Here is a 15,889-nt window from a genome sequence, read left to right on the forward strand (position 1 = left end):
TTCACAGATGAAATATTTAAAGAAAAGGGAATAAAAGAAAGTGCCCCAAAGTCTGGCAGTTAAGTCCAGCTCCCTAGAAACACAAATCTGAGGATAATGGCTTGTAGATTTTGTTTGATCTAATAGAAGTTGCTAATTTTGTGCCATATTTGAGATTTACAATGTTTGTCTTTTTTGACCTTTCCGTTTCACTGTGCATTTTTCTTTAAAGCTACACCATTTCCAAACAGCTTCAAGTGTTTTACCTGTGAAAATGCAGGGGATAATTATAACTGCAATCGATGGGCAGAAGACAAATGGTGTCCACAAAGTAAGTGTGCTGAGTTTGGAAGACTCTTTTGGGATTACACCTCATTTAGGTTCTCTTGACTGGTCCTTAGCAGAGGCATTTTATGTAATAAGATTAGCAAACCAACAGGCTGATATGTTCAATAGAAGTCAGAGATTTCTTTTAAGAGACTCTCCAGACATCACACTACTCTGAGTACTTGGAAACTGGTGGCATAGCCTTAATTTGCAGTTGTGTGTGCCTTGAGGAGGAATTTCTTAAATGGTATTTACCAGGAAGAACAAATAGATCCCAATGTTGATTAAGGCATTCTAAGAATTTCAGAAATGTTCGATGATATCTCTAGAAAAGTCATACTTACTGGCTAAAGCAAAGGAAAAGTTCTGTACTATTGAGATACATTGATGCTTGGGAAACTCATTCATTTATTTGGCAAACATTTGAGTATATTTTTAGCTTGTTTAGTTCACTGATATATTCCCAGGGTTTAATCCAGGACCTGACCCATATTAGGCACTCAAGAAATATTTGTTGATAGGATGAATGGATGCCTTTGATTAGGTAGTCAGGGAACTCTTCTCTAAGGAATGTACATTTGAAATAAGAGCTGAATGACCAAAACAAGCCCTCCCTGTGGAGGTCTGTAAGAACAGCATGCCAAGAAGAGGGCTCAGCAGATGCAAAGGTTACAAGAAACAAAATTTGGCCTCTTCAGTGAAGAGGGAGAGGCTGGCCAGTGAGGCCTAGTGGGAGATGGAGAAAGACTCTCCTGGAGGTAAGGCCCAGGATGTGCAGGATCTTCTTTTTCTAATAAAGAGTTTGAATTTTATTGTAAATGTGATGGGAAGGCTGTCGGGGGTTTAAAACTAGGGAGTACAAGATGCTAGTTGTGTTCTAAAATATTGCTCTGGGTGCTGTGTGGAGAAAGGATGGTAGAAGGTGACAGCAAGTAGGGTTTTTCCTTGCCTTCAGGTGGAGAAGATGGCGACATGGACTAGGGCGTAGGAATAGAGGGGGAGAGAAGTTGAACGATTTAATATATACAAACGTGGACGTAAGGCAGTTGGGATGTGCTGATGGATGATGTGGAATTAAAAACTCTATTTACAGCTATAGGAGATCAGTCTATTCAGATTTTAGAATGTATCTTTTTTTTCAGGTTTTCCGATGTAAAAGGCCAAGAAAAACAAACTCAGACTTAGAGATTACCACTTTTGGTCTACTGTTACCTTGAATCTTTTGGAAATTTCTGTGTCACATTATATGTAGTAGTGAAATAGCTTTACCTGTTCGAGATAAAGCCAGTATGTGGAGCCATTAAATAGTACACCACAGAGCCCTTTACTGGGCCTGAGAGTCTTATACCATAAATTAGCACAAATGGTTGTGACATCTAGCTTGGATAGTACTTTTCGTTATTTCTTTTCAAGAATAATTAATTACCAAAATATTTTTCTTGGGGTTCTCTTACGTTTCTGTAGAGTGATCGACCTTACATTGGGTGCATGCTTGTGAGTGCATGTGCATGCATGAGCGTGTACATTTTGGGATTTGTTTCCAGAGTTTTCACAGAAATTTATCATAGTTATTTCAAAGTTTTTGAGGTTGACTGATGCCTCTCTGTATTTATTTCAGACGGTAGTTATCATTCTGTAGCTATTTGCTTTAAATCCCCCTGAAAGCCGGGCGGTACGGGCTAGAACACTAGTACACTGGGGCATTGCTGCCCATCCTCTTGGGCTTTATCTTCAGGAACCATGCTCTTCTTTAGAATTGTATCAAAACACTGTTCCTACGAGGTCTGAGCATAATGCTCAGTTTGTCATTTACTAATCAAAGCCATTTTTAATGGGAATATGCATGCATATTTCTGGGTTTTAGAATTTCATCTGTTGAAACATGTGTGGGAAGCTGCAGCTTTCCACTAGCAACAAAACGTATGTCAGCAATGGAAGGGTGAAGAAAGTTGTCTCTTCCATGTCCACCCTGGAAACCTAACTCTTCAAGAGGTTGACATGGAATGACCCTGCATTCCAGCATGCATGGCAGTACCTTCGGGCAGTACACCAGTCAAGCCGCCAAGATACTAACCATCTGGAATTCTAACTGAGAATGTAGTTTCTTACTTTTCAATTTGTCATTACTTAGGGAAGTGATAGTCGACCATTTCTTGGGACCAACAGGCCTGCAGCTACTCTTCTTTGTCATCTCCGGTTTCCTTGTCATCTTACAGCTTTACTTCTGTGGTCTGTCGGTGTTGTTAAAGGAGGTTCTCTGTGTAACAGGATATGACAAGAATGACTTTTTAAAAAAAAACTTTTATTGGGGAATGCATTGGGGAACAGTGTGTTTTTCCAGGACCCATCAGCACCAAGTCAAGTAGGGATTTTTTGTTTTTTTTTTTGTTTTTTTTCAATCTAGCTGTGGAGGGCAGCTCCAAGTCAAGTCATTGTTTTCAATCTAGTTGTGGAGGGCACAGCTCACTGGCCCATGTGGGAATCGAACCGGCAACCTGGGTGTTATGAGCACTGCGCTCTAACCAATTGAGCCAACTGGCTGCCCCAAGTGACGTTTCTTATTTTCTTTTCTTTGGCTTTTATTCTTACTTTCTAGGGCTGCTTTAGCCTGTGTGACATTGTGCATGAGCACATGAGGCCACCAGTTTTCGATTCTCCTTTGTCTGAAATATAAAGTGAAATGCTTTCCAAAACAGTTAGTGCTTCCCTGTCCTTCTGCATTCAGAAGTCAGCTGCTCTTGTAGAGCCTGTTATAGCGTCATCTAGTTTAATATTAAGTATACTGAGAGGCAGAATAGTAGTCTGATTAAGAGCACAAACCCTGGAAAAAGGCCTAGGTTAGAATTCTACCTTCTAATACTTTCTACCTATGGGACCATGAGCAAGAAACTGTGCCTCAGTTTCTTTATCTATAACGTGAGGATATTATCTTAAGGCTTATTATAAGGATTGAATGAGTGAATATATGTTAGAAGAGTACCTGGCTGGTGGTACCCACTTAATATGTGTTTACTATTGTTAATATTAGTTGAAACTTACAACAATCCTATCAAAATACAGGACACTTATCGTCATCATTTTACTAAAAAGAAAATGAACCTAAAGCAATCTACATATTCTGTGTAATCCCTATCAAAATCCCAATGGCAGTTTCACAGAAATAGGACAAAGACATCCTCAAATTTGTGTGGAACCACAAAAGACCCCAAATAGCCAAAGCAATCCTGAGAAAACAGAACAAAGCCAGAGTTATCACATTCCCAAATTTCAAACTATACTACAGAGCTATAGTAATCAAAACAATATAGTATTGACAGAAAAACAGATATACAGACCAATGGAACAGAATTTAGAGCCCAGAAATAAATCACACATCTATGAGCAACTAACGTACACAAAGAAGCCAAGGATATACAATGGAGAGAGGAAATTCTCTTCAATAAATGGTATTGGGAAAACTGGACCCTATCTTACATCATACACAAAAATTAACTCAAAATGGATGAAAGACTTGAATGGATGACCTGAAACAATAAAATACTTAGAAGAAGACACAGGCACTAAGCTTCTGGACATTGGTCTCAGTGGTGTTCTTATGAATTTGACTCCAAAGGCAAGGAAAGCAAAAGCAAAAATAAACAAATGGGACTATGTCAAACTAAAAAGCTTCTGTGCAGCAAAGAAAACTATCAACAAAACAAAAAGGCAACAAACCAAATGGAAGAAGATATTTGCAAATGATATTTCTGATAAAGGGTTCGTATCCAAAATATATACTGGTAAGAACTGATACAGCTCAACAACAAAAAGGAAACAATCTGATTAAAAAATAGGCAGAAGATCTGAATAGAAATTTTTCTGAGGAAGACATGACACAGATGACACAGATGACCAACAGACATATGAAAAGATAGTCATTTATTAGGGAAATGCAAATCATTTAGTCATTTAGTCAAAAGATAGTTATTTATTAGGGAAATGCAAATCATTTAGTCATTTAGTAAAAAGATAGTCGTTTATTAGGGAAATGCAAATCAAAACCACAATGAGATAATCACCTCACACCTGTTAAAATCGCAATTATAAAAAAAAACAAGGAATAACAGGTATTAGAGAGGATGTGGAGAAAAGGGAACCATTGTACACTGTTGGTGGGATTGTGAATTGGTGCAGCCATGATGGAAAACAGTATAGAAGTTCCTTAAGAAATTAGGAATAGAAATACCATATAATCCAGCAATTCCTTTTCTGGGTATTTATCTGAAGAATAGGAAAACACTAATTTATAAATATATATGTACCCCTGTGCTCATTACAGCATTATTTACAATAGCCAAGATATGGAAACAATCTAAGTGTCATTGACGGATGAATGGATAAAGATACATACATACAATGGAATACTACTCAGCCATAAAAAGATGAATATTGCCATTTGTGACAACATGGATAGATCTTGAAGATACTATGCTAAATGAAATAAATCAGATGGAAAAGGACAAAAAACATATGATGTCATTCATATATGGAATATAAAACCAAAAAAGTAACAAGTGAACTAACAAAACAAAGCAAAGTCATAGCAACAACAGATTGGTGGTTACCAGAGGGGCAGAGGGTGGGGGGAGTGCGAATTGGGCAAAGGTGGTCAAATATATGGTAATGGAAGGAAGCTAGACTTATTGTGAGCATGCAATAGAATATACAGCTATCGAATTATAATGTTGTACACCTAAAATTTATATTAACCAATGTTACCTCAATAAATTTTTTTTAAATAATAGTAATGATCTTAAAGGATATAATGTGGCTTGCCCACTTGTGACAGAGGCAATTTCATATTTCATATGTGCAGTATTCTCAACTTTAGTTAAATTTTTTTTCCTATTCTATAACATTGCTGTTGTAGTTCCTTCCCAGTAAACCAAGCATTTCATTGGCCTGAGATAACTATAGTAGACACACAGAACTAAAGCAGAATGTTCTAGGATATTGAATACAATCACTTTCTTTAAAGAACCCTAAGTAATAAAATACGAGTGGATAACTCCACGCACATATAAGCTAGCTATAGAGAGGGGGGAGGGGACAGAGAGAGTAAGTGTCAGTGAAAGATGAGGCAGAAAATAGAAATTCTTTGAGGAAAAGTCAAGCACGTTAGCAGGGTTCGAGTGTGAACTGGGTGAGTAAGAAGGTGGTCTTTGATGTGTATTTTGAAGCACCTGCTTTTCATTCCAGCTCACCACAGGGCCTATTAATATATGAGAAAGAAATGTTGAATAATGCAACAGGAAATGTTCTGACCCATAGCATTTGACGGGAACAAGTTTCATTTTATTTTAGAGTTACCGAACATGTGTGTCAGAGGGAGACAGATGAGACAGAAATACTGATGCTTTCATATGAAATGGGTGGTCCTAGTGATTTGATGAAAAGCTTGTTCAATTTTTTCTCAGCTTTAGCTGACACCTAAGGATAGGTGTCCGTTTATAATTATTTTTCAAACTACGCATGTGCTTTAGAAGCTAATGCCTTTTAAAAAATGCCACTGAGAAACTCTAGAGTTCTCTGCCACTATATTTTTTGCCTAGAAACCTAAGTATCATCCTGAATTTTAGTTATTTCTGAGATTATTATTGTGAGTTTCTCTTTTGCAATGTTAAAAAAATTAAGTTGCCTTTTCTTTTCTTCCTGCGTAGATACACAGTACTGTTTGACAGTTCACCATTTTACGAGTCATGGAAGAAGTACATCAATCACCAAAAAGTGTGCCTCAAGAAGTGAATGTCATTTTGTTGGCTGCCACCACAGCCGAGATTCTGAACATACAGTAAGGAGGGAGGGAGGGAGAGAGCGAGAGTGAGAGAGAGGAAGACAGTGGGAGAGAGAGAGAGAGAGAGAAGAAGAGAGAGGGAGAGAGAAGTTACTGTCCTAAAGCTTGTTGCTAGTGATAGTTATATGGAGAGGCAAGAAGGAGAAGTAGTAAGTTGAACATGTTTATACTTCGAGGAGAGATTCCTTTACAATGACTCAGTGGAGACTATAGGGAAGTTGAAGACTTTCTGTTCTTCAACAAAATGTTACTAAAAACAAACTATAGTTCCCAGACTCCAGACCTAGATCCTAGACCTTGGCCTTCGGGCAAATTGTCTGAAGTCCGCTCTGGAAGCCCAAGAGCAAACCGTCCATGAGAAAATGACAAATACTGTAGAGCCCAGCTCACCTATTTTGTTCGTGGCCAGAAACCACTGCACAGGGGAGCTGGAAGGTGGAAAGAGGAAAATAGTGGCACCTTTTACTAAGAAAACTTTGTGTCACCCACTACCTCTGCTTAAATAAGGAAGTAAGGGTTTGAAAGATTGACCTCAGTTTGATATGATGAACTATAGATACATTTTAGGTCAATGGATCTCTGTTTCTCATTTTATTATTCTAAATGGGCATTTTACTTATACATGCCTGGAATCGTGAGCTATTTGAAAAAAATTACTTGAAAGTATGTTAATTTCGTCAGATTTTAGAATTTGATTTAGCTTATGTGTATAGAAAATCGTTCTGACACCAGTGGTGTTTAGCTCTAGCTACACAGGAGAATCTCCTGGCGAGCTTTTATAAGCTGTGCTGGTGGGTAACCCAGACTAATTGAAACAACTTCAGGGTGGGCAGCAGGAGTTTTTTTTCAAGTTCCCCAAGGAGAGTCTGATGTGCAGCCTGGGTTGAAAATCACTGATAAAGGTACCTAAGCGTCGCAGCCTTTATCTTACCTAGCCATCCTGAAAGCCTCTGTGAATGGCGAGGGTTATCAGGTCGAGGCATTGTACCAGATATTATGACAGGAGATGGCTTCTCTTGAAAATACCCTGTGCTGTGAGGGAGCAAGTATTTTTCACCACTCAGCAGCCATTATTAACAAGCTGTTGCGGCTGTAATGATAGGAATCTGTGGTTACTATAGACAATAGAGAGTCATTATTATCTCCTAACAAGTAGTACTGAGAAAGAAAATCAATGACCAATCCAAAACTTTCCTAGCTTTTGTGTTTGTTTCGGTGTTTTTCCTTACAAGTCTTCACAAGATTTGTTGACTCAATCTGACAGTCTTATTCAGTTTCCCTTTCCCTTCATTCCCTTGCTTATGCTTTGGGATAAATCGCAGTTACAATGAAAAGACTCTCCAGATGGTCCTTCCTTTCAGGTCAATCGGTGGAAGGGTACCCAAGGACCTGGGTGACTCATAGGCTGGATAACCAACCCTAATTCTGTATGTCCTCAGATAGAGCTCCAGAAAACTTTCTTTGTTTTTTCTTTGTTTTACCCTTCCCTCTTCTTCCTAGTATTCACTCTCTCTTTCTCCTCTCCTCTTCCGTTTGTAACAGGAGTGTAGGTCTTGCTGTGAAGGAATGATCTGCAATGTGGAATTACCTACCAACCACACTAACGCGGTCTTCACCGTAATGCATGCCCAGAGAACGTCCGGCGGCAGTGCCCCCACACTCTACCTGCCGGTGCTCGCCTGGGTCTTCATGCTTCCGTTGATATGATTCCAGCATCGCATAGGAGAGGCAGAGACCAGCCCTCCAAAGCACAAGCTAAAAACTGTGTAAACAGTGAACTTTTGAGTGAAGACCAATCTTGCAGTTGGCAAAGAGTGCACATTGGACTCCAAGCAGAAAGCAGTTGTTCGTTAAAATGTTCTTGCACGAGGCCATGGAATTTGCAGAAAGGGATGTGGCTGCCACTGAGGGCATTATCTGGCTTCCAGGCTTCCTGCTCAGATAGGCTGCATTTTGTCACCTCTGCAGGGAAGAGCCTGCCAGCATCGACAACAGGCAGGTGTCGTAACTTATACTGTCCCAGCCTGACCAGGCCTTTAGCCGAAAGGACTCATTGACTCCTTCAGAGGCTGCTGGGTCAGAACCTCTCATTTCTGGGATTAGCTCAGAGCATCTCTATGGCATCTAACCCTTCCCCTGATGGGAAAGCAATTTCCCTGACAGTGGCATAGTCAATGACAGAGGCAAGTACAGGAGAAAAACTTCCAGTTGAACTAATATGAAACCCATTTGTGAATTGTGTGTATGTCTGGTGGGGGTAGTGCGGGGGTGGGGGGAGGAATAAAGTTTTTAAATTATACAGTGTAAAACACATGCTTGTGTGTTTCTTGACTGACGAGAAGACCTCATATAAAACATATTTACCAGTGCCATAAAGGAGCTCACTGCAGTTATGTTTCCATGCGCCATGGATGATGTATTCTGGGCTTAAAATATAAAATTATATGCCAAAGTGACTTGGTTTTTTCTTTTGGGAGAAGGAAACTTCTTAGGATGCTAAAGGCAAAATTACTGAATTGAGAAGTTCAGGAAACCTCCCTGATCAAGGAAGATGACACCTTATCATATGATGTACCCTCAATAGTGGCAGATTAAGGTCAGAGAAACTGGCAAGAGGGTCCCTCTCCCCAATACAGTCAACTTCTCTCTGAATGTCAGGGCCACCAAGAGAACCTTTCTAAAAACATCCTAAAACATTTGGTCCCCTTGTTTCCTTCTCTTTCCCCTTTATAACGTAGCCTCAGAATTTCTAATGAGCAACTTCTCTGTTTCTAGAATCCTTATTTCCTGCCTTTACACTTTGAACACTCTGCCCTTGTATGTATAGTGATGAGTTAATGGAGTCTTTGTTTTTTTGTTTTATTTTAATTGAGCATCCGCCATTAGGACACTGAGTGCCTCATAGACTCTATTAATGATGCCATCCTTGCCCCGTGCACTCACCTGTGATGGGGGTTGGCTAATTATGGCCCATGGGCCAAGTATGTCTCCTTCTTCTTAGTCTGCTAGACTGCTGTAACAAATACACTATTGATTAGGTGGCTTACACAAAAACATAATCCTCATAGTCCTGAGTGCTGGGAAGGCCAAGATCAAGGTGCTGGCAGATTGGTGTCCGGTTAGGGCCCCTCATCCTGGTTTGCAGAACATCCTCTATTTGTATGCTCACGGCCAAGAGCAGGGAGAAAGCTCCCTTCCCTTCATTCCCTTGTCAGGGCATTGATCTCATTCATGAGGGCTCTACCTTCATGACCTAATTATCTCCCAAAAGCCTCACTTCCAAATACCATCACATTAGGAATTTAGGCTTCAACATATGAATGGTCGGGGGTGGGACACAACTATTCAGTCAATAGCAACCACCTATTAGGTTGGTGCAAAAGTAATTGCAGTTTTTGCAATTGCGTTTTACCTTTTAAACTGCAATTACTTTTACACCAACCCACTGTTTTTGTGAATAAAGTTTTATTGGAAAATAGCCATGTCTATTCATTTACATATTATCTGTGGCTGCTTTCATACTGTAACAGCAAGGATGAGTACATGCAGCAGAGAGGATATGGCCTACAAAGTGTAAAAGATTTCCTGTCTTGTCCTTTGCGGTAAAAGTGCTGATCCCTAACTTACAAAATGGTCAAACTGCATCATGAGAAAGCTGCTTGCTTTGCAGGAACAACGGTGCTAATGGTGGTTACTCAGCCTGTGCAATGGTTTGCCAGATCTTTTATCTTCGGCATCAGTGAATTTTTCTTCTCTGTTTTGTTTGTTCCACTCATCCGATTCAGTCTCTTAGTAGTTAAGTGCTGTTGTCAGGCGCTAGGCTGTGTATTTGTTTCTTCTCGTCTTTGATGCACTGGGAGAGTCTCCGTTTAAGGCTCTTTAGCTTCCAATAAAACAGGGAAGGGACAGACATCGTCATCTCCCTGTCTCTGGCTGAACCTGGACTCACCTGGAAGCATCAGTTCTAAAGCCTGATGTAGATTAACCGGCTTTCACTCAGCACCTTGAAATAGTTGAGTTTTCATAGCTGTGCTTGTTTGAAATTAATTACATATGGCTTCACTTGGAACATTTTAATAGTATCTTTGGTGTCTTTTTATTCCTCAGGGTTTCTTTTGACTGTGTAATTGACGAACTGTCTGGTAAAAAACCATTAGCAGTCAGTATTTATTTTTTTTCTGATTTTGTTTCTGCTGTCTAGATTAATGAATTTTCCTTTCTGTATGTGCGAGTGTTCTTTTCTGAGGGAACGTCTTAATTTTCTCTTCTGCACCGCACACATCGTGTTTGCATGCATTTCACTCCTCACCATCACTTCCTTAAGCATGTAAAGACAGGCTGTGTTGAGCAAAAGAGGGAGTGAACAGAGGAAACAAACTCCTGGTATGGACAGCCTAGTGAGTAGGGGTGCTAGGTTTCCAAATTAAAATATGGGATGCCCCATTAAATCTGAATTTCAGAGACACAACAAATAATTTTGAGTATAAGTTCTTCGTGTACTCATAAGTCAGGTTCATCTAAGACAGTGTCTTCAAATCCTTGTAATAAATCAGAATCTTCTGGGTTACTTCACAACAATAAAATTCCCAGGGCATCCTTGAGCTGTTGACTCAATGGATCTGGATGAAGTACAAGCCTAACCCCAGTAATTGAATGTTAAATTTAAAAAACCCAAAAAACTCTTGGGGGCTTGTGATGATTGGCCAGGTGTGTGATCCTTGATGTGAGAAGATTATTCCTTTTTCTGGAGCTGAGTCCTTGACTACATAATAGAAACGCTAGTGAATAATAAACATGTGCATAAGTAACCTGGGTTGGAACCAGTGGTTCTCAAAAGTGTGGTTCCCCAGGCCACCAGCATCAGCATCACTTAGAAACTTGTTAGAAATGCAGACTCCGTTTCAGACGTATCGAATCAGAATCTCTGTGGGTTCAATCTGGATATTAATAAGGCCTCCAGATGCTTCCAATGTACACACAAGCTCCAGAACCACTGGACCAGAGATGGGCTCCCCAAATGTCTTCAGTAAATGGGTTCCTGGTGGTTGCATGAGAATCACTCAGGGAGCTTGTAAAAGAGAGAAAGAAAAAAGAAAATTGGGCTCCAGAAAGTTAGATGTGTTATGTCTGAGTTGCATCAGAATATCTGTATTTTTAACAGACTTCTCAATTGATTCTGATACGTAGCCACTTTGGGAGCCACTAAACTAGAGAATAAGAGATGGGTGTACTGTTGGTGACCGAAAGTCCCAGACTGCAACACCTGACCTTTGAACTCTAATATGAATGCCCTGGGCAGTATAAGTGGACTCTATGTAGTATCGCCAATGTAATTTAAAAACTGGAATACAAAAAATAAATCCAATCATTAGAATCTATTACATGGATATTTTTTGACCACTGCATAGGGACCTGGAATGGCCAGGTATCCCAGACCTCAGACTAATTTAATTTGCCCTCAGTGAGCAAGAGAATGAAATTACTTTTCCTCAAAATGTTCAATGAGAATTGAGGTAGTGGGGGGGCAGGAGAGGCGGGCAATGTGTAGGTTTGTTGTTATAAAAGAGACAAGGGGATTAGCTATGAATATGAGGAGGGTCTGAGGGAATGGTCTGTCAAAGGTCCATTTTGAATAGATCTGCATTCTAGAATAAACTTTGAATTCCCATCCATCAGTTGTTTTCTGAAAAAGAAAAAAAGTGGTAATGAACACATTTTTCCCCCAGCTGTCTAAACTCCCCAAACCCAACCCTGAGTGAAGTTAGCAGTTAGAAATTACAGGTATTATTTTCCATACAATCTGTATTCTGTCATGTCAGTCACTGTAAAATATATTTCATAAGAAGGGGGAAGGAGGTGGGTCTGTTTCTCTTTCTCCCTGGGAAAGAACTTACAGAGCCCTGCAAAGCATGAAATAAATGAATGAGCAATGTGAACTGGCATGGACTTGGGAGGTGAGGTGAGGTGTGGAATCAGGCAAATATATTTCATGTTTGTGAAACTGCTGACTCTTATGCAAAATTTTTGTGGCAGGTAGATTGCCATCTTATAAAACTTTGCCTTCTCCTTTGGATCTTGGACATTCTGTTTTTCTCTTAGTTCTTTGTCATTGACTCTGTGATTTGTGGAGGGTTCCATCTTGATGCTGGATATGCCTGGGTACAAATTATGCCGGAAGACAAAGGCTAGTAGTGGATGCACAAAGGTGAAAGTTGTAGAAGCTGGAAAACAAATGGCTGTCGTAATTTGAGTCTACCTTTAGGTAGGTTCTACTGCTGTGTGCCTGAAACAGTTCGGTGTCTTTCTATCTCACTTTCCACTTTTCCCTTCACCTTCATAATTCTGTCTCTTTCCCAGCCCCACCCCCCTCATTGCCTTTGTCTCTATTTCATCAGATTTTGAGGCTGAAAGCTGAACTGTCATTGGAGTAATCCAGAATTTGAGAAAACCATGTTTTAGGTTGTTAAAAAAAACAAAAAAAAAATAGGGCTTTCACTTGATCTCAGGCATATTCTTTAGCAGGTCTGGGAATCTGCATTTTTAACATCTGATCACAATACTGGTGATTCTGATACTGGTTGTCTTGGGGCATCATTTTAAAAACAGTAACGCAGAGCCTCAGCATAAGGCTGTAGATGCATAAGCTGAGATCATTACACCCTCGCTAAACCTCCACACATGCACTTTTTTGGCCTATGAAAATTGGTCCCAGGAAAGGGGGTGTGAGCACCCAGAGAACACTGTGGCTTGGCAGAGCTCCCATGTTGGGAACGGTCCCGGGAGGCCTGCGACATGGGAACTCCGGGAATCCTGGGGGCTCTTCCAGGTGGGTAAGATGTCCATCAGCTGGACTCCCTGTGAGTCATGGCTGAGTGGGTCAGTAAGGAGCAAAGCCAAGGGCAAGTTGAGCCCTTCCACGGGAGCTGAACAGAGACTGAAAACCAGATCCAATGCAAGTACTCTCCAAAAGAGGACAAGGAACATGGTGCAAACAGCTCCTGGAGACAGTCTGATAAGGTTGTTGAGGGTCCCCAGGGAGGACACCTTTTATAGAGTGTGGTATCCATCAGAATATCTTCAACTACAAACAATAGAGAGCCCCAAACAACTGGAATAAATAAATTTATTAGCTCACATAACTGGAGTCCAGAGGGAGAGTAGCTTCTAGTAGTTTCAGCTCCATTTTCTTTCTTTTTTTTGCATTTTTTTAAATAAAATGTATTGGGGTGACAATGGTTCGTAAAATTACATAGGTTTCAAGTGTGCAATTCTGTCATACATCATCTGTATATCACATTGTGTGTTCACCACCCAGAGTCAGTTCTCCTTTCATCACCATGTATTTGAACCATTTTCTACTACTTTTTTGGCTCACACTTCCTCATGCCCTCTGGTAAGGAGATGGCCACAGCTGTTCCATACTGCCCACCCAGTGTCCAGGGGAATAGATGGACACTCACTAGGAAGAGATGAAGGTCTTCGCCCAGGCAAATCCAGATGAGGTTACCCTCGGCTTAGTACAGCTAAAGAGAGCTCAGTGTCGCCTAAGGCCTGTGCGGTGCATGGCAGCAGGTAGCTCTCTGAACACAATAAGAATTCAAAAGGAAGAGGGAAGAAATGGATGTGGGTGGGCAGCCAGAAATGTCTGCTCTAGTTTCCCAAGGTCTGAGGCTGTGTTGGGAGGCAGTTGTTAAGGTAGCTGAGAAAATGCTATCATGTTAGAGAAAGTGAGCCGAGCCCTCTGGAGCCGTACAGACTTGCCCTAACCACACAGCTGGCTAGAAGCAGACCCAGTCAGGGAAGCTCCTCTGCCGCCTGCAATTCTCACCATGCTCTGTTTGATTAAAGTACACTGTAAACCCATAGGAGTGGAGAGGGTGTGCAGCACTTCTCGAACTGTTGCACGAGAGAATCCTTTCTTCCTCAAACATTGGGATGCCATAGTTTAGCCAACACCATTTTGCAAGTGTAGAGAAATGTTAGGGGGAACTTATAGAACACAGGGATGAGTAAGAAACTGACTCCTGAAATAAGTGTTATATCCTAGGTACTTGATGAATGTGTGCTGAATACATGAACCTAAAACCCTTCAGAAACACTCATCTCTCCAAAATCTTAGGTTCCATCTTGTACAGACCTGTTTCCATTATTCTTAGGTGAGCAGGAGCAGAACCTGGAGAAACTGCCTTAAAAGCGGGCAGCTTCAAATGCTTTCTTTATTTTTATTGTTGTTGTTCTTATATTTGTTGAGCTATTCAGTGTCCTAAACTGATTTTTAACCCCACTCATGTCATTCTAGGGCTGAAGGGCCCATCATTCCTTAGGACTCAACTATAAACCAATCAAGAAGTGTTTTCGGAGAATGTTTTCTTATTGTTTCCTCTCTTTTCCTATGCCCTCTGAAGAATTATCTGAAATAGTCATTTGTTACTTCTAAATATTTTTAGATTTATTATGAAATCAATCTTGAGTCAGACATGGGTCCTGACTATTTACACTTGTTTTAATTAATAAATTTAGGTCAGAATTCATTAATGGACTACAGATGCCTTTCTATCAGAGATGTGGACAGATTCTCAAGGAAAGTCCTTCTAAAGCTCATCCAACAAAAGCAAGCAAAGATATAACTAAGTTGAAAAGTAAAGGAATAGCAGCATTTTGCCTGTCTTAGGTAAACCCACATTTCTTTCGGTGGATCTTTTCTTGTAACTAATCAGAAATCCCAGTGCCTAACATTGATTTTGGAAGATGTTTTCTCAGCAGTATTCAGGATCTGGCTCTTTTGTTCCTACCAGGCCTTGAAACTTCTGGAATTTCAAGGAAGACAAGAAAAAGATATTGATCATAGTTGCAACAATGTCTCATCTTTAACTACCTGGGGGCAGGGAGCAATTATTTGATGATATAATAGATTAGTGAAATAATTCTACATGACATCTGTATTTTTCTTTTTAATGCAATGTTTCAAAGTGAAAAGTGAGTTTAATTAAGTAGAAAGATAATCCATGATTAAATAAGATAATGAAGCACATATTGCAAACAAAGGAACATGGTGAAAGCTTACAGTTTATGGTTAGGGAGAAAACAGTTAAACAGTTGGAAGCAAAACTTTGATTATTAAAAAAAACCAAAAAACAAAAAAACAAGAATGCTAGATCTTATCTACTTTTTGAGCAAGGTAAGGGGCAAAGCCAAATCTTTCCCATTTCAGTATCAACTTCTCTGGAAATGCAATTACCTGAAGGGGTTTGAAGTCCCTTGTCAAATGTGGATAAGTGTTTGTGCTAAGATGTAAGGACAGCACCGAGGTATGTGGGTGCAGTTCTCAGGGCACATGTGCAGAATCCTAATAACTATTTAATTCTTTTACTCAGAGAAGCCTGCATTCCCTGGAGGGGATGTGTAACCTGAGATTTGCACAGACAAGTAGGAAAAGCACACGTGTGGAGGGGCTTCTCAGTGCTTGCTCTCTGGGAATCTCTGCTGGGTTCTGCGTACTACCTTAAATCCAGGGGTCAAGACTGGCCTAATTAATAGGTTACCCTTGGGAAGCTTCAACCATTGCAGCTCTGGTCAGACAGTTTAGCGTTATAAGCAACCAGGGTTTGAATGACATATGTCCTAAACACACTCAGGACTAGGTTATTGAATGAGAATGGCTTTTACTCCTGTGGTTCTCTTGAACGGAAGGTGGGTGAATGACGTTGTGGGGTCAATACGTGGGAAGGTGAATTATTTAAAAGACAGAAG

At 40.3% G+C, this 15,889-nt stretch overlaps 1 protein-coding gene across 3 annotated transcripts in view; it reads left to right on the forward strand.

Moving 5' to 3' along the window:
* The window catches only part of LYPD6B (LY6/PLAUR domain containing 6B), a 155,524-nt gene extending 147,076 nt beyond the window's left edge, over nucleotides 1-8,448 (forward strand). For all 3 annotated transcript variants that reach the window (XM_074336034.1, XM_074336047.1, XM_074336038.1), the window contains 3 exons: nucleotides 212-310; nucleotides 6,006-6,136; nucleotides 7,682-8,448. In XM_074336034.1, the coding sequence (XP_074192135.1) occupies nucleotides 212-310; nucleotides 6,006-6,136; nucleotides 7,682-7,846 (395 nt within the window). In that variant the 3' untranslated portion in view covers nucleotides 7,847-8,448. The remainder of the gene's footprint in view (nucleotides 1-211; nucleotides 311-6,005; nucleotides 6,137-7,681) is intronic.
* The last annotated feature ends 7,441 nt before the right edge of the window (nucleotides 8,449-15,889 follow it).

Source organism: Rhinolophus sinicus, linkage group LG01, assembly GCF_036562045.2.
Source record: "Rhinolophus sinicus isolate RSC01 linkage group LG01, ASM3656204v1, whole genome shotgun sequence".
In the NCBI taxonomy this organism is placed as follows: domain Eukaryota; kingdom Metazoa; phylum Chordata; class Mammalia; order Chiroptera; family Rhinolophidae; genus Rhinolophus; species Rhinolophus sinicus.